At 37.4% G+C, this 20087-nt stretch overlaps 1 protein-coding gene across 1 annotated transcript in view; it reads left to right on the top strand.

Moving 5' to 3' along the window:
• cdhr2 (cadherin related family member 2) overlaps nt 1-17927 on the top strand; it is a 125249-nt gene extending 107322 nt beyond the window's left edge. The window contains exons 22-32 of the mRNA XM_052013586.1: nt 1408-1565; nt 2338-2440; nt 3284-3372; nt 3469-3552; nt 4599-4676; nt 7718-7778; nt 8779-8900; nt 11781-11894; nt 13584-13661; nt 14701-14773; nt 17790-17927. Of these exons, the coding sequence (XP_051869546.1) occupies nt 1408-1565; nt 2338-2440; nt 3284-3372; nt 3469-3552; nt 4599-4676; nt 7718-7778; nt 8779-8900; nt 11781-11894; nt 13584-13661; nt 14701-14773; nt 17790-17927 (1098 nt within the window). The remainder of the gene's footprint in view (nt 1-1407; nt 1566-2337; nt 2441-3283; nt 3373-3468; nt 3553-4598; nt 4677-7717; nt 7779-8778; nt 8901-11780; nt 11895-13583; nt 13662-14700; nt 14774-17789) is intronic.
• The last annotated feature ends 2160 nt before the right edge of the window (nt 17928-20087 follow it).

The following is a 20087-nucleotide window of genomic DNA, read 5'->3' as shown; positions in this document are numbered from 1 at the left end:
AGAAACAGTTTCTCTTTATTCATGAAGTCCTTCCGAATTTTAAACAGTTCTATCCAATCTTCTCTTAACTTTTGTTAATCTAAGGAATGAAGTCAATTTCATAAATGTCTATGTAGTCATAATCCCTCAATCCTGGATTAATTCAGGCAATTTATTTTTGAGCTTTATGACTATTTTTAATAAATTCCAGGTACTGGATGTTCATTGATTATTTAAGTCCCCTTCAAGATACTAGATTCACAGAGTGATACAGCACAGAAAGAGGCCCTCCAAATGGTTCATGCTGACCAAGATGCCTATCTATGATAATCTCATTTGCCTGCATTTCGCCCATATTCCTCTAAATGTTTCCTATCCATGTACCTGTCCAAATGTCTTTTAAACATTGTAATTTACCTGCCTCGGCTACATCCACTGGCAGCTTGTACCATATACCCACCGTCGTCTGTGTGAAAAACTTTCCCCTCAAGTTTTAAATCTTTCCCCTCTCACCTTAAACCTATGCCTCTAGCCTTAGATTCTCTTACTCTGGGGAAAAAGGACTGTGACTATCTTCCCTATCTACCCCCCTTGTAATTTTATTAACCTCTATAAGGTCATCTCTCAGCCTCCTTTGCTCCAGGGAAAACACTCCCAGCCTATCCAATCGCTCCTTATAGCTCAAGCCTTCTAGTCCAGGCAACATTCCTGTGAATCTTTTCTGCACCCTCTCCAGCTTAATCACATCCTTCCCATGGCATGGTGACCAGAACTGCACATTATACTCCAAGTGCGGCCTAATTAACAATTTGTACATTCCAACTCCTATACTCAATGCCTCAACCAATGAAGGCAAGCATGCCATATGCTTTCTTCACCAATCCTTTCAGGGAACTATGTACTTGTACCTCAAGATTTCGCTGTTCAACAACACTCCCCAGGGCCTTGCCATTCATTATGTACATCCTGCCCTGGGTTAACTTCCCAAAATGGATCACTTCACACTTGTCTGAATTAAATTCTGTCAGAAATTCCCTTGCCCACTTTCCCAAGTGATCCAGATCCTGTTGTAACCTTAGACAATCTTTGCTGTCCGCCACAAATTTGAAAACTTACTAATCCTGCCAACTACATTCTCTAGCAAATCGTTAATATATATGACAAACAATAAAGAAGCCAGCATTGATCTCAGTGGCACACTGCTGGTTACAGATCTCCAAACTGAAAAGCAACCCTCCACTAACACCCATTATCTCCCACCACATCAAGCCAATTTTATGTACTGAACCAATTGTACCAGATGCAGCAATTTGAACTGAATGCTGGTACAGCATCGAAAAGCCTAACTGATGTAGCTACTGGAGCTGCCATTAAAATTAATTTGGGCTACAAATTAGCTGTCAATTAATGCAAAATTTCTCTTGACAGGCAGTTGACAATGATACTGGGAAAAATGCCAGAATTCATTTTGCTGTAACCCAAGTTCTATTCATTTTTTCGGATGGCCAACCAAACAAAGTATTGCCCAATGTATTTGAAGCTTCGAGAGCGACCCTTGTTGATGGTGAATACACAGCGACTATCAGGTAATAATAAACTTCTTTATTACTTAATGCTAAATAGTGGTAATACGAATGTAAAATTGTAGAGAAATTTTAGTGAGAGCACTAGCCATTCTTGTGATATGAAATAGTCCACTCAACATTTTCTGCACTTGGTCCTGAAACTATTGAACCGAAAAACAGGTGGTCAAAGATACTGTGCCCCTAGAACCCTGCCTTCCTTTGATCACCATGCTTTTCTTATGGGTAGCTTTAGCTGTAGCCAGAAGTGGTAAATTCTCTATTAATTTGGATGTGTCCACTTTGGTGAGCAAATATAAATTGTAAATTCGGGACTGCTGGGTGATAAGTTAGGTGCTGGTTATGGAAGTCAACAAGCTCTCAGCTCATCTTAATGATTTCCTTAGGTTTGTTTTGCTTTTCCCTGCAGGCCCATAGATTCACAAAAGCCTTTTTACTATTTCTCGAAATTTATTTATCTTGTATCTATAGTACAATTGCTGGTGCTGTGGAATAATATTGTATTAAAAGAAGCCATTCAGCCTATTGCCACTATTGCCACTCTCTTTCAGAGAGATCTTCAATTAGTCCCAATCCCTTGCTCTGTTCCTGGAGTCTATTTTTTTATATTATGGAGAGTAAACATTAATTCCTTTTTGATAGATTTCTGAATTTGCGTTGTTTTTCCGATATCAAGACCTTTTGTGCAGAGGTCAGGGATGTGAATCTTCTTATTGCGGTTTAATGTTCTTCTTGAAATAAACATTCAGAATAATTTATTGCTATTGTTTTGCAGAATTAAGTCTTCACTGGACAAAACATTAAGGGGTCAGTATAATGTAACTATACAAGCAACAGATGGAGGAGATCCCAGTTTAAATGCAATAAGTTACTTAGATGTAAGTATTATAAAGATTATTCATTTTGTTATTTGTTTCTTTAAATCAGTAAATGTCCCCACTGATGAACTAATGTGCAGAGTTGCTCAGTTTGGTACAGACAAATGGAACAAGAAGCCAAATAATGCAGCAACTTGAAGAATCTCTTTGATATCGGTGCTAGTTTATGAAATGTGACAGTGACGGGTTGATTCTCACACTGCATGGACATCTCAATGTAGATTTTCTTCCTATTGATCTTCTACTTTGTTACGGGGTTGAGGCTGGGAGTGAAGGAGGGTATAATGGGGAGCCATGCATCAATTTGATGCCAGTACAAAGCACTGTTTAAATGTTCACCCTCTATCTCATTTTGGATGATCTCATGTTCTGTGTCCTGGCTTCCAAAAATGTATCCCCATTAAATGACTCATTGATATGCATTAGTTTGTTTCTCTTCAAAAGGTGCCATGACTATAAGAAAGACCAATTTGCTGGTCAGCAGGAAGGTACTTTGAATAGCATGTTAGAGATAAACTTTAGGAGGGACTTTAATTTGCTGTAGCATTTTGGACCTTTAATTAGCCAAAGGTTAGACCATACCTTTACATACCCAAGTAGTGTCCAGATTTTTCCTTGAGCACCTCCTTTTTAGCTGTGTCACGGGAAGCTTACAGGAATGATACACAGGTTCCTTTTTATGCAGAGTTAAAGGACCTTTTACCCAATATCAGCCAATTAGATTTCCACAGCTACAGAAGACAATATCAATGTAGAATAAGAATGGAAGGTGACGCAAAAGAGGACGAAGTTATTATCATTGCAATTGAAGTTATTGTGAATGTTGTAACACTTCACTTACAGTTAATTACAGTGGATGAGACATTCAAGACACAATTAGAGTTTCAGGTGACAACTGAAGAAGTTCAGAGAAATATGAATAAAATACTTGTGTAAGTTCTCAACCTAACATATTACTCTTTGCATCTGTAATTTATTGTACTTAATTGCTTATGGATGTTTAAGAATAATCTTTATCCTGTTAATAGCATTCTTCGCAAAGCTACATTGTCAGATCCACGTGTGGTAGGCATAAGTGTTGTTGGCAATGAACGAGTTCAATCATTAACCAGGTACGGCTTTAATATTCTCATACTACTTGATGGAAACAATGCATATTTATGGTAATTAATGTATTAAGACTTGGGGATCTTACCTTACTGAAGAGGTTAAAACAAGAACAACCAGATAGTTGAATTTTAATTTAACCTTTTCAGTGTATACTGCAAAATACAGCACATATATGTGGAAGTATTTGATACAAGTTACTTGAGATTTTCAATTGTGCAATGTTTAGTTTAAAGTGTATTTTCAAAATAAATGTTACAAACAATTTAAATTGTGTTTTAGTAATCAAGCTGATGTGGTCAGAATTTGCTTTGAATGTGCCTAATGTATTGGGCTGGAAGCCAGTTCCCCAACGGGATTGATGTCTGTGGTCTCCGCTCACCTATTTTTAAATAGTCTGGATACAAAGGGCCAACCTCAATTTGCTTCAGCACTCTGGACTCTAATGGCATAGCTTGAACAAATGCTGGGCCTCTGGTAACTCCATCCCAAAAGACTTCGAAGCTAGGAAAGCCCCTCCCTCAGTTTTGTTGGCTGCTAAAGCTGTGATTATTAATAGTTCTCATGTGTCTCTGACATTGAGAAACATTTAAGAGCTATTAAAAATGCAGTGGATAATTTAAAAGAAAACAATATTATTATTGCTTAAATAAAAAGCTAAACCAGAAAAACACCCAAATCACATAAATAATTAAAACATTAAAGGGAAATAATGTTACCTTTCCCTTTGTCTCCAACATCTTTAACCTTACATCTTTCTGTTTCGTCTGGTGTGTGATTTCAAAAGTGATTTCCCAGTGTAATGCTGAGGAATCACAGCATGTCTTGCCTTTATCACTGGGTAGGGAGTTCAGCAATGGAGCTAAGTGACCGATTTGGCCTTCCAAACCTGTCAGTAAATCAAAGACATTTGACAGCATGGGCATGGAAGTCTAGGGCTTCCTACCATTTTAAACAACCAAATGCTGCTTCAGCCAGCAAATTCTGGTCCTTTGTGATTTCAAGGAAGACTGTGATTGGTAAATGACTATAATCATTGTTTCTCTCTTAGAAATGTAGCCAGATCCATTATGGAGGTTTACTTCATACGTAGCAATGGAACAGCTATACCTCCTGATAGCATCAACAGGTATGTCTTATGCCTGTTATTTTTGTCACTTGTGCATTCAAAAACATCAAAAGATATTCTGTATAAAGGCAGAAGAGATAGAAGAGCTCATATTCTGATTTAGGACTATTGTGTTGGCAAAAATGAAGAGTCAGATCTACAGAAGTCTTTCTAATTTACCATATGAATTTACATGGAACCAACCCCTGCCCTACCCCATTGAATCATAGAATCATACAGCACTAAAACATACCCTTTGGTCTACCAAGACCATGCTGACCATCAAGCACTCTTTTACACTAATCTCATTTTATTCTCCCCATGTTCCCTTCAACTCTTCCCTGTATTCTAACACTAACTTATGCATTAGGATCAATTCGCAGTGGCCAATTAAACTACCAAACTGCTCATCTTTGGGTCATGGGAGGAAACTGGAGCACCCAGAGGAAATTCACTCACAGGAAGAACATGCAAACCCCACACAGATAGGACCAGAGGTCATGATTGAACCCACTTTGTTGGAGCTGTGAGACAGCAGCTTTGCTAGCTGTGTCACTCTGCAGCTCCTACTATGAGAAAAATAGAGTATTTTGCTTGTGTGAAATATGAATGTGACAAAACTAAGCCAAAATACACTTAATCATTATATAAGTACAGGTCCTCCCCAGGTTACAGCAGGGTTCCTTTCCTGTGAACTATTTGTAACCCGAACAGTTCACAAGTCGGAAGTGAGGCTGCAAATAAAGTTACCATATGGTAGAAGATGCCTGCAGCCCCACAGTAGCCGGCAAATCCATACCAGCAGTCTCCCAAGCATTTGTTTGTATGTACGGGCTGAACACAAGTTGGATGTTCATAAGCTGGGAGAGAACGCATTACCATCTCTCTTGAACCTTAGCACTAGTGCTGTGCTCCAAATTTGTACTTAACCCTTCGAGCTTTTGTTTATTTTTGTTTTGATCTTGTCCTCTAACTCAAATGAAAGGAATTCTGTGAGTGCCAGCAGCTTACTTTGCTATCTACTACTTTTCACATGGGATGGGATTGCAATTAATGATATCCTTGAGTTGTCAGTTTTTTGTGGTTGTATTCTGTTGCAGAAAGGGAGATGGTTTGAAATGTGATGATGTGAAAAGGAGTTTATGTAATCTAATGACTCTGAATTTCTACAGAGCTTTGTTATAATATATTTTGTGGAATTCATAAAGGATAAAAGGCAGCAATAATATAATTATTATTTAAAATTAATCTTCACTTGTTTTGTGATTCTCACCATAGCACAACAATAAATTATTACAATCTACACTGCTTGTCATCTCCTAAATTTAAGGAGGAAGAACATCCGCTGTAGATACGATCAACAATCTGGACACAAATTGGACCAAATGTGCACTCATTTGGAATGTGTTTCTTTTCTCAACAGTTTACCCAGACTGCTTGGCATATCATGAGGCACAATGTATCATGAACCGGTGCAAATGGGCAGTGTTTTAAAATACAAATAAAAAAATAAAATGAAAATGTTTCTTTAAAAGCATTCCTTGATATATTTAAGAATGGTAGGAATGGTAGCTTTGTTCACTTTGATTTTGTGAACAATTGTTCCATCAGAATAAAGAATTTACTCAGTGTATAGATTACCATATGTAAAGAGGTAGATTTTAAAGCGTTAATATTGATGTTGATAATAACAGAGGATCACTTGTTCGTTATCTTAGTAAATTAAAAAAAATCATATTGAAAAGCTTGTAAAATGCACCAGCCTTATTAGTGTCCCAATACCCAAAAGCGTCATCTTAATCCTCAAAGAAGGCCCATAAATGGCACAATTAGCAGAAATTTCCAGTGGTGATTAATGTATTTCTGGTCAGTTTTTTGGCAGTGGTCAGCTTCTAGCAGCATGTTTACAAAACTAATGCAAGAGATTACAGGAGCTCGATTTGTGATGACTGTAATTTGCATTTAAAATTCTCTAATCATTTGTGTAGATTACACTGATTTTAGGTGAATTGTTGAGAAAACCAACAGACTGAAAAACTCACTTAATGTTTTCCCAGTGGCTTCCCACATAAGTGTGTTCCAATGCACTCTGCATCCTATGTTGTCTCTGTTACATGGGTCAACATAGCTTTGCACACTGTACAAACAACAAATGAATAAAGGGACAATTAACCTGTTTTCAGTCATGTAATTTTAGAAAAGAATGTTGGCTAAGCTGTTCAAAGAAATAACGGTGGTTCTTTGAATAGAGCTGTAGGATCTTTCTGAATCTGCCAAACATGCAGATATTGACTTTATATAGTCTGTGAGAATGAAATCCTACTGTCTGATATTTGCAAACACTGCTTACTTTTGTCATCCTATTTTTTAAATTTCTCTTTAGCATTGTGTGACTTAGTAAATTTACTAAATTGTTTATATCAACTAAGTAGTCAACTGGGAACGTAGAAACAGGAATAGATTATCTAAGATATCTTTATTAGTCACATGTACATCAAAACACACAGTGAAATCCATCTTTTTGCATAGAGTGTTCTGGGGGCAGCCCACAAGTGTCGCCACGCTTCCGGCGCCGACATAGCATGCCCAAAACTTCCTAACCCGTATGTCTTTGGAATGTGGGAGGAAACCGGAGCACCCGGAGTAAACCCACGCAGACATGGGGAGAATGTACAAACTCCTTACAGACAAGTGGCCAGAATTGAACCCGGGTCGCTGGCACTGTAATAGCGTTACGCTAACCGCTACACTACCGTGCCTAGTCCCTTAAGCCTGTTCCACCACTTAATGAGGTCATGGTTCATCTGGGATCTAAATCCACAAACCTAACTTTTCCCCGTAATACTTCCAATTAATAAAAAATATGTCACTTTCTTGGGAAGCACAGATTGGATGAACTGAGTTGTCTTCTTTGGTGCAATACATTTCTGTAAATCTATGATTCAATTTCAATTTTGCTGCAACAGCTTTCACATCAAGAGTTGTATTTCAGATTACTGTTTTGTATTATTGGGTTGAATGTCAAATTTGATCTCTCTGACAATGATTTGCTCCTTTTGCAGCATTCTACAGCTTGACCCAGAATCTGTACAGCAATTGATAGAGCTTGGTCTTTTGAATATTGTAAGTACATGAAAAAAGTTTGGAATCTTGGTAAAAGCAGAGTTTTATTTATTGAGAAGCACAGCTGTCAAAATTGGATGGTTTGTAAATGTGAAGTCTCTAGTTGTAAGAGAAATATCTGAGTTTTAAGCCACGGGGAATAAATAAAATGGAGGAAAGACAGCAACTTATATCAACCAAATCTGGGTTTATTTTAAGTGGGGAAAAATGTGGCAGAAGCAGTGTGTCTGCCAATTACACATTCTGACAGTGTTCTTTCTATTACATTTTCTGGTACAGAAAATCAATTTGGTTACAGAATGAGTGTCCAATTTTTGGCTGTAAACTTTCTGCTGCTGCTGAAAGTGAAAAGAATTCCTCTTAGTTTCAATGAATGATTAACCATCTGTTGGACTTTTTTTCTGCTTCTCTGAATACTGTACTCTCTCCTGTTTCCTTATATCTTTCTCTCATGTCCTTTCTGTCCTAACAGCTTCTCTTGATTTTATAGTTTTCTCTTGTACGCTCTCACCAGAGACTGAGAAAAATTGTTAACACTTCTGCAGAGGGGGCACGATCTCAGTGGTGTGGATTGTGTTTGACCAGACCCAGGCCTTGCATTTGCTTCCTGCTCAAAATTAGATAGATCATTATTCTAGTCCATATATTGGATTGATTGTGCCACTAGATGTTTTTACTTACCACAAAGAATGATGGGTTGTCTGCTTTGTTCTGCTCTCAATGAGAGAGAAACTGGCAAATACCAGCACACATACTCAGGAGATCACAATCTCAGGTGGGAGGACAGGAAATTGTGATTGTGAGTCAAATATAGGCAAGTTTCCTTCTCTGTTAACATCTCTCCCTGGTCAGTTGAAATCATCATTAGTGTTTCTTTTGTAGCAGTCTACCATTGCCTTCCAATTCTTTTGCTTATGTCGCACGATTTTTTTGATTCATTTCTGAGTATCAGTTCTATTGTTTATAAAATGTACTGATTACTGAATTTTGTGTGTTTCAGAAAGAAACAACTGAACCTCTTGATAATGGAAGTCTACTCCTTGCTGTAATTGGTGGCTTAATAGCAGCTTTCATTATTATATTATCCATCTTAACAACCATTCTGTTTTGCATTCGCAAAAGGTATTTACACTAGCAAAGCACAGAAAAACAGTGAAATCTCAAAGTAATGTTCTATGTATGAGTTTTAATTTCAGTCCTTCTCAGTGGCTCATTAAGCTTATTCAAAGAAGAGCTGAGCTATATAGTTTCAGGTTTGAACCCTGCTTTTTGCTGATGTTGCCAGTAGTGCTGGTAGGAGTTCTATAATCAGACTTAGCTTCTCTTGCATGTCAGGTCCAACCTTGCTTTCCTGCTTGATCATCTGTGGAAACAGTTAGCGTTGCAACAAGCTTGCTCTACCCAGCGAAAACCTGGAAAGCTTATCAATGCCTTAATTCCTAGATTGATGGGTGCTTTGGAGAGCCAGTTTACAGCCCATTATATTTCTGTTCTTGCGAAGTTTGCTTTTTCCATCAAGATTTAATAGCATGCATGGAATATAATAGCACAATGTCACAGTAATGGCACTTACACTGCCCTGCTTAATAAATGAACATAGACGAAACAGCAGCTGATAGCTTCCCAACTCTTCGCTGTGAAAATATGCCTCAAGACAGCAGCCTTCTGATCTCACACAGGCTAACACAGATGATGTGCTGAAGGAAGCATTTGCTGTCAATAATCATTATTCACATATTATCACCCATAAAGAGAGATGAATCTGATAATAATAATTAGAATTATGGTTGGGTGATATGAAGGAGTCCTGACTGGAATAAGTCCGTGTTTCTGAGCATTTGGTTAAAAGGAAACAATTTAGATTCCAAGACTTGTCAGATATTCCCTTGGACTCCTTTACTCTGAGTTTCCTACATATGGATACCTGGATAATTTTCAATAATGACAGCATTAAGAGAATTTTTTTTTCAGAATTATTTCATTTTAAATATTTTTATGAACAAATTCAGATAGTTGCATTTGATAAAGCAAATTAGTGGATCTTATCACATCCATACAAAAATGTTTAAAATAAAAACACTCTTGATTCTAAATGGAGTATTGTTCTGAAGATATTCATAGCTCTGTATCTCACCCAAGTGACAACTCTTTGTAAGTGAAGCTAATTTACGTTCTGTACTGAAGACAGATTCTAAAGAGTTACTGAAGACCTCTTGTGATATCCTGGAAAGCACTCAGATCTACCCTACATAACATATCAGTAGCCTATACATACTTAGATCTTCCTCTGAATTTTGAAAAGGACTTCGATATTACCACAAAGTTTTGAAGGTTGTACAGTGAACATTAGTTACTTTTATAACTACAAAAACTAACAGTCTTGCTTACTTTTTTAAAACCATGTAACTCTATGAACCTCTGTCACTTAGTATCATAAGCCCAATTCCCCAAGACCATCTCACAGTCACTTGATATAAAGATTCCTTGATGACAAGGTGCTGCACATGAGACTGCTAAACTGGACATGAGCCCATGGTATTGCAGGAAGGGTACTAGCATGGATAGGAGATCGGCTGACTGGTGGAAGGCAGAGTGGGAATAAAGGGGACCTTTTCTGGTTGGCTGCTGGTGACTTGTGGTGTTCCTCAGGGGTCAGTGTTGGGTCCGCTACTTTTCACATTATATGTTAAAGACCTGGATGATGGAATTGATGGCTTTGTGGCCAAGTTTGTGGATGATACAAAGATAGGTGGAGGGGCAAGTAGTGTTGAGGGAGCAGGGAGTCCGCAGAAGGACTTCGACAGGTTGGGAGAATGGGCAAAGAAGTGGCAGATGGAATACAGCACAGGGAAGTGTACGGTCATGCACTTTTGTAGAAGAAATAAAGGCATAGACTATTTTCTAAATGGGGAGAGAATTCAGAAATCGGAGATGCCAAGGTTCTTGGGAGTCCTAGTGCAGGATTCCCTAAAGGTTAACTTGCAGGCTGAGTCGGTAGTAGGGAAGACAAATGCAATGTTAGCATTCATTTCGAGAGGACTAGAATAGAAAGCAAGGATGTAATGCTGGGGCTTTATAAGACGTTGGTCAGACCACATTTGGAGTATTGTGAGCAGTTTTGGGCCCCATATTTAAGGAAGGATGAGCTGGCATTGGAGAGGGTCCAGAGGGGTTTCCCAGGAATGAAAGGGTTAATGTATGAGGAGCGTTTGATGGCTCTGGGCCTGTACTCACTGCAGTTTAGAAGGATGAGGAGGGATCTCATTGAACCCTACTGAATATTGAAAGACCTGGATGGAGAGGATGATTCCAGTAGTGGGAGAGTCTAGGACCAGAGGGCACAGCCTCAGAATAGAAGGATGTCCCTTTAGAACAATGATGAGGAGGAATTTCTTCAGCCAGAGGGTGGTGAATCTGTGGAATTCATTGCCACGGAAGGCCAAGTCATTGGGTATATTTAATATGGTGTTGATAGGTTCTTGATTAGTGAGGGTGTCAAAGATTATGGGGAGAAGGCAGGAGAATGGTGTTGAGAGGGACAATAAATCAGCCATGATCAAAAGGCAGCGCAGACTCGATAGGCTAAATGGTCTAATTCTGCTCCTATGTCTTATGGTCTTATTCCAGTGCTCGCGTTTCTGTAGCACCCCTTTAAAGCATAACACTGACCTTGTAATGCTTCTCCCCATCATCCCTAGGGTTCAAATACTCCTCATCCAAAACTGAACAAGACTAAGTATACTGTTATCATTGTTTAAGATCATATATTGTACTTTTTCTTTAAGTGTTGGAAATACTTAACAGGTCAGGCGGCATCTGTGGAGAGAGAATGATCCATCTTCAAAAAAGATTGTATTGTTTCCTGCCATGTGCAATGTACTTTACACTCTCATAGGGCAGTGGTTGAATGTTGTGGGAGAAATCAAAATATCACTTGTTTATGAAATGCACATTATCACATCTCTGTTGTTAATGCACGTTGTCTAATTCTCTTTCCTGCAGTTACAAAAGAAAACTAAAATCAGCAACTGCAATGAACACAGCTCAAACCATTTCCATTGACGCAATACAGAGTGGACCTGTTGTTCCTGGTACAAATAAGTACACCATGGAAGGGTGAGTTAAGAAAGGTTTAATAAAAATTGCTTTACAAGAAAAAGAATATTTAAATATATATATTGTTACAAAATGCCTTCACTTTAAAAAAAAATTGCATTTTAAATATTTCATGATGTATTATAATAATGGAATTTATAAAATGTATTGGCAGCAACTAATCTATACATCCTGCATTAAAACCCTGACCGGGTAGGCATGCGACAGGTGCTCTTTGCTCCTTGGTACCTCAATGAATATTCATAAATGACCCTGTCATAGGTGACTCCTATTGGTAGAAATATAGATCACAGAGAACATTGCAGCCATTGAATGTGATCCTTGATCAATGTTTATCCCCACATACTAGAACTAACTAGTGTCTGACCACTTCCCTTTAAGTTTATTAATTGTAGTCTGTAAACAGCCTTTCAGCACAGGCTCAGTGTGGGCTGGAAACTTGGAACTGTGCAAATGAAAGTTATTACAGAAAATCAGATGGTCAATACACTGAGGGTCAGATGGCTAATCATACCGTGGCTAATCATATCTTGCCCCATGAGATGCAATCAGAAAATCTACCACAATGGTTTCTTCACAATATTAAACATGATTTGCTTCACAGATTCATTATAGCACAGAGGAGGCTGTTCTTCCCATTGAAACTCTGTTGTTTCCCTGTAGGGCAACCCCTTCAGTCTCATCCTGCCCACACTCTTCCTGTAGCCCTCTAAGTTATTTTCTTCTCAAGTGTTTAACAAATTCTACTTAAAAGCCCCTTTCTGGGTCACTCTTTGTGGTATTAGGTCTAAAGATAATTTATTTCAGCAAGTGTAATTTTGAAATGGATACCAGTATTTTGTACTAACAATGAACAGTACTTTATTTATACCCTTGAAATACATGAACACTGATCCATGGGAAACCATATGAGAATTTCATCCAAATGCAAATTTTATCGATTTAAAGTTGGGAAGATCATTTTGTGTATATCAAAATCGCTGTAAGTATCCTTTAACAAAGGAACTTTAGAACGTTACAAAAGTGATGATATATACAAAATATATCAAGGACCTTCTTTCCCATTCATTGAGATTATGACTGATGTGCTTCTGATCCCCTTTCTGGGCTTTGCTTCATATTTCTTGATACTCTCTGTCAAAAAAAAACCTTCCCATCTCAGTCTTGAAGGCTCTATATGGCCCCACAAGCATGACCTTTGGGGGCAGAGAGTTCCAAATATTTATTCATTGTGTGCAAAAATCTCCCTAATTTTAACACAATGTCCCCTACTTTTCTTGCTCTACCAGAGGGAAATGTTTCACTTGACCTAAAAATATTTGCAACATTTAAACACTCAAATCAGATAACCGATTGATCTCTACAAATTAAATTGAATTCTTGATTTTACCCTTTATTTTCATCCCATTTTTGTGAAAGTAAGCTGGATTGACTTAAAGATCATTGTATATGTCCTGATCTGGAATGCATACGTTTTTCAAATGAAACTTCAAACAAAAGGGATTAAGGCAATTTTGTTAGTAAGGCTGCTGACAACAATTACTCTAGTAGAAATAACATAACAGTAAAATAACTAAAAAGGTTTTTTTGATTATTATTGTAAATATAAAAAATGAAATAAATAAAAATAAGTAAGTCCAATTATTTCAATGTATTGTGTTGTTTTTATATATAATGCTGCTTCTCCAGTGCAAATCCAGTATGGAACACCAATATTGACACTTCAACAGACCCTGGTTTTGAAGACATCGATTCAGACAAAACAAGGTAACACTGAATAACATAGCTTGGTTTGCATTTAGAGGAGAGGGGGGATAAAAATAATTATGTGTAATAATTATGTGATCAAAATTATAAGAATAATCCTCACATAATATTGATGCAGAAGGGGGTCATACAGAGGAAAGGTATCAGTCCTCTTGAAATAATGTGGAAAAATTTGCTACTCTGATCTCAATGCTACTCCAGCAAACATCATCTTTGACAGATCTTGCTACTGGGTGGGTAGATTACCTGTGTATTTCACTTGATAGGCCCTATCTTAAGCAAACTGTGATTCTGTGATAGACATAGGACTCCAGACAGTCCTATTGAAGGAGAGCTGTCTAAATAAACTTTGTCATCCTTGTGGGTCTTGGAAGAGCAGGAATACAGCTCTAGTCTTCACATCCCTAATTAGGGTGCCAATCAATCAGATACCCTCCTCCCATGAACAACTTCCTCAATCTTCCCCTGCCTTGATACTAACCAGGTAATGCAGGCATTATCCTGGTGTTGGTAGATTATCTTGGGTAATCATTTTGCCAGCAATATCTTGCTAGCTCTATGGTAGTGTAGCCTGCCCCTCAAAATGGACCTGGTCTCCCATCAATTTTAAAATCTACTCATTAATGATTTTCAGAGAAGTAACCCAGTCTTTCCTTTTGTGAAATTAAATGGAGATTTCTTAATTCTCTTGATATATATAACACGAGACCACATTACATTTTCTTTAACTTGAGGTGCTGATCAAGAGCAATTACAAATTTGTGTATTGATGCAATAAGTATTCTCATTCTGGATCACTGAACTCTGAATTTATATTTTCTTTCTTAATCTGATCTTCTATTTTATTGACATTAATGCTGAAATATCTGCCACCCAAAACAAACTAGAGAAGTTTAAATTATGAATTTAATTTGAAGTGTGCATTTTGAAAAATAGTTGGTCTAATTCCAATTGTTTCAAGCATATAAACTTTGTGAAATTGTGAGAGAACAGTTTGAAGGCATGTGTTTATTAATAATGGATATCATGTTTCTTACAGCATTAATTCACTGGATGAGAACATGGTAGATATGATGATAGAAAAACCTAAAGTGAAAGTAAACACATCGAAGGTAAGTTAAAACCATGTTGACAACCTGAAAAACATTTGTATAAACATATATAGTATGGAAATTAAATCTTCAACAAGACTAAATGCATTCTTTAATATCAAAATTTTATGTTTCTTTAAATTTGATAGCAATACAAATGTTACTCTAAGATATAATTTTAAAAGGTGTAAACAGAGACCTAGTCATAGATTTGTGTCATGGATTTGTTTCTGCCATCAGAACTCAATATTCCTGTCTATCCCTTTCAATTAAATAATTCAAGCTAGTTGAAAACCGGTCTTCTGAGATTCAAGTGTTTGCACATTGTTCTTTTACACTGGTTCAAATGTAGGCTGAGGTTGTGAAAGGTGCTCTATTAGATGGCAGTTCCGGTGTAAAAGGAATTTGGATAGCATCAACTCAATACCTAGAAACTATAGGCTCAGAGCATAATACTACCATAATTTTATACCAACCTTGGACAAGTTACATTATGATCAGGCAGAGTTAATGCATTTTAATGAAGGAAAGTTGTGTTCAGCAGGGAAAATAAAGAACAGCCACTTGATTTGATGACATGAGAGACTGCAGATGCTGTAATCTAGAGCAAAGTACAAACTGCTGGAGGAACTGAACAGGTCAAACAGCATCTGTGGAGGGAACGGAAATGTCGATGTTTCAGGTTGAGACCCTGCATGAGTTCCTCCAGCACATTTGTTTTTTTGCTCCATTTGATGTGGTGTATCTCTGAATTTTCAGAAGCCTTTCAATTTTGTGTGACAACATTTTATGCCACATAAGAGGTTGTTGAACAAGACTGGGGTGCATAGAACATGCATTAATTATTTGTTACTAGACGGAAAGCAGAGAAAGAGTAAAAGGGTTATTTTCAGGAAGTGAGAAAACACACTGATCAAGGCTAGGACCCCATCTATTGTAATCAATCACAATATCCTAGATGAGAGCACCAATTGCTAGATATTCTGGTCTGATAATGATATAAAGCTCAGTGGAAAAGGTGTGGGGAGGAAACAAAGAAAATGGAGAGAGATTTGGACTGGTTGAGTTAAAAAGGTGGAAGATAATATGTGGAAATCAGAAGTTACTACCTTAGTGGGAAGAATGGAAAAGTGGGGTTTTAAGAAGGTGAGAAACTGGTTAATGTTGATATTCAAAAGGATTTTTTTATGCACTTGTATATGCTATAACTAGCAATTAGGGAAGAAAAAGGCCTGTCTTTTTTGCAAGGATGTTAAAGTATAAGAATAAAGGAATTTGTTGTTGTGAGGCCACACTTGGAGTGCTGTTTAAGGTCATCCACCTCAAACATTAACACAGATTTTCACTCTCCAAAGATGTTTTCTGACCAGCAATCTAATTTATTTCAGATTTCCAGCAATTGCTGTTCTCTATCTCACAGTCGCACATTTTTTGTTTCTCTCTAATGCCCTCATTCACAGAGATCAGTTTCCTCTCTTGGACAATCTTGATCTCCACCCTCTCACAGAAATCCCCCTTATCCTCTCCCTCCTCCCCCTCTCTGCAATATAATTCACCTTTGTTTTATCACTTCTTTGGTTCTGTTGAAGGGTCATTGACCTGAAATGTTATCTGTGTTTCTTTGTCCACAGATGCTGACTGACCTGCTGAGTAGCTCCAGCACTTCCTGTTTGTATTTCAGATTTGCAGCATCTGCGTTTTTTTATTTGCTTTTTAGGCACAGACCTAGTATATATTATCATTTTGTCTGTGACACAAGGATACTTGTCAATGGCAATCTGTTGTCATTCTATTTAAGACAGGAATCTTGACAACATTCACTTTGAGAGCATCGTACACTCAACATGGTAGAAATGCAAAAATCATGCTAAGATAACATTTGATGTTTTATATTTTCTTACAACACAGAAGAGGTAAATAGCACTTTGAGTCTGACAGATTCCCTCCTAAGTATTCCCTCTAACCTATTCTCCCACATTCCTATAAGTTCTACCATCCACTTAGACTGGGGCAACTTACAGTGGCTAATAATCTACCAACCAACACTTCTTTGTGATTTGGGAGGAAACCAAACTCCATGCACTTACAGGAAATGTGTAATCTACATACAGATGGTGGCAGAGGCTGGGATTGAACCTGGGTCACTGGAGCTGTGAGGTGGCAGCTTACTAGCTTCACCACTGAGATGACCCTTGGACTGTTTTCATGCATCTAGTTTTTAGCATTGACTCACACATTGAGGTTGGTGAGTGGCAAGAGGGGGTGGAGTCTAGGGGTTGGTAGTCTTCAGTGAAGAGAGTTTAGATGGAAATAGGAGATACATCTAACTAAGCAATCATTATGCTACTCCAGCTTCCCAATGTGAAATTTGAAGAGAAGATTTAATGTGGGTGTCTAGCCTATGTGGCTACTGAGACATGCTCATCAGTTTTACTGGTGTTCCACATAGGAACTGAAGGGAAAAATAATTGCTAAAATGCCAAGCATGATAGTAGTTTTGTTCACTTCCTGTTGAAGTGAAATAAGATTCTTCAGTTGTACACAAGGGATGTAAATTATGGTAGATAAAGTGGTGATTAAAAAGGACAGCGGATAGTGCTTACTGGGCACATCTGATTTACATTGCTCATCAGGGACTCATGCATCCATCACCTACAACAGAAAGCACTTTATTTCAGATAATCATTCATTTCCTTTGGAGCAATACCTGGTTCCACAAGGACTCCTGTGGTTCAAGGTAAAGGCCCTCACCCAACCTTATTAAATCAACATGAGATAAATAATCAATGTGGCCTTGCAGTTCTACCCACATTCCGTGAACAATTAAGAGAGTGTAGGATTGATTTTACAGCAAATGAAAACCACACAAGCTGTGATCCTCATGAATAATATGATAAAGTTGCAGCCAAAATTTTACACTACGGTGGGAAGCTGGCTGAGTGTTGTGGATATTTTTCTTAATGTGTTTTTATTGAAGTAAAGGATTTTTGTCTGACTTCTTAGTTTGAGTATTTAAATCTGTTTTTCTTTGTAACAGACCACGGACATTCAATCAAATGAAAAGACCAGACCTCTGGAGGCTGCACTATATGTCTACAGTAACAATACTGAGAAAGCAACAGAAAGGTCTGAAAGAGAAATTATCAATTTCACTACCTTGAGCACTGATATTTGAGCATTAGATCAGCTGATTTTTGTCTCTTGCATTTATTACAGTATTTTCAAATCTGCATCAATAATCTTTTATCAAAGAAAACAGATCTGTTGATAATATTTAGCATTGCCTTTGTAACCTGGAAAACACTTTCTCAAGTTATGCAGTTTTGTGAAGATTATATCATAATTAACATATCATTGTCACACGTGTATATTTTACATTAAAGTTTGACATGACTGTAATAATATCTTTGCATGTTCATTTGATGTTACTAATTGCACCATTGACTGCACCAGTAAATATTGGAAATTGTGGTTAACTTGTAAAATATAAGTTTTCCATTAATGGAGCCTGAGGGCAATAATATGGTTAATAATGGGACATTGTTAGAACCATTATGATTAATTAAAAGTGATATTAATCATAATCTTTATGTAGTTAGAAAATCTTTTCTAAAAGTTACTCTTCTGTTATTTATTTTGTTTTACCTACATAAGCATGCTCGATCAAATCTCTGCTGCCTTTATCCTATCTTGCTCCAACTCTTGTTCACTCATTATACTCGATAACTGACCTTACATCCTGTTGTGACAATGCCTCATTTATAAAATCTTCACCCTAGTCTTCAAGCCCTTCCATGGTTTAACCCCACTTTGCCTATCTCTGCAACCTCTTCCAGCCCAATAGATCTTCAAAAACTCTTAATTTTTGGTTTCTTGCACAGCCTTTGGAATTCCTTCCTTGAAACACACTGCCTCTCTGCCTCAGTCACATTTTTTCAGGTGTTTCTTAAAGCTTAACCACTCTGACCAAGAATTTGATCATCTGTCCTGCTATCTCTTTCTGAGGCTTAGTTAAAATTTACAAGTTTTTGTTTGTTAGCACCCTTGATAATTACCCTGGGGTATTTCACTCTGCTGTAAGTGCTGTAGATAAAGTGATTCTGTTGTTGTTGTAGGCAACTAAATGATTAAACAGCAAATTGTTTTAATAGGAACCTAGTATGAGTATGTGGAAAGCAGTATGATATCTCAAAATACTTTCTTGTCATCAAGAAAAATTGATTTTCATAAAATTTGTAAGATTAGTGCAATGTTAATAAATTTGAAATAACCAAAGGATTAGAAACTCCATAAGGAAGGTTTGGAGAAGATGGGAACAAGACAGCATCTGGAATGTTGGTAACCTGCAATACCTGTACATTGGAAGAACAAGTGATTGCAAAGAAGGAAATGTTACATGATGTGATTTGAGGCAGAATCTTAGAATTTAAGAGAGTCACAGTTGTCAATAATGTGTGTAAATCATTTTAGGTGAATAAATAGCCTAACATTTTGAAGATATTAACAAACAGGAATGAACTATATTTAGAAGAATCCTGTAAACTAATCATGAATCTGTGAGGATGAATAGAGTTTAACAGGCTCAGAGTCTTTAACGATTGGGCATTCTGACATATTTCTACGAAAGTGGGAAAATTTTTAGCTGCTTAAGTGAAAAGACAAGAGCAGTTAGTTTTGATTGTGCAGTTATTTGACGTAGAACAACTATTAACCATATGCAGTACAATGCAAAATATACACGTGTTAAAATGAAAGTCTGTAAAGTTTTGTTGCAGAAGGAAAGATTAATGCAACATAGTTTTCCATATTTGTAACTTACTGTAATAAAAACCTGAATATTGTGTATGTGATTTCCTGCTTTGTACACAAATTGCAATAAATCACGTTTTACCAATGGCTCTCTTTTTCAACTATTAGAGTAGTACATTTTGGAATGGACAATAGGATTATTTTTAGAGTGGGTACATATTAAAACCTCACTGTGCTTTTAAAATATAAGTATCAAAAAGATCACAGTGATTTATTGGGTCTGTTACGGACTAGGTTACTATTGGTGAATGTCCCTTTAAGATAGAGCACAGTGGTGTGTGCGTGTGTGCGTGTGTGCGTGTGTGCGTGTGTGCGTGTGTGCGTGTGTGCGTGTGTGCGTGTGTGTGTGTGTGTGTGTGTGTGTGTGGCGTGATGACGTCAACAAAAGCTAAGGACGTAATGATGTTTTTGGAGCAGACAGTCGGAGTCAGTCAGAGGAAGAGAGAGAGAGAGAGAGTGAGAGAGAGACCAGCCTGCTAGTCTCTATTGATAGATGAAAAACAGTAACTGTGTCTGTCACTACAAT

This window comes from Pristis pectinata, chromosome 4 (assembly GCF_009764475.1).
Source record: "Pristis pectinata isolate sPriPec2 chromosome 4, sPriPec2.1.pri, whole genome shotgun sequence".
NCBI lineage: Eukaryota > Metazoa > Chordata > Chondrichthyes > Rhinopristiformes > Pristidae > Pristis > Pristis pectinata.
This window is presented reverse-complemented; position numbering and strand designations above follow the sequence as displayed.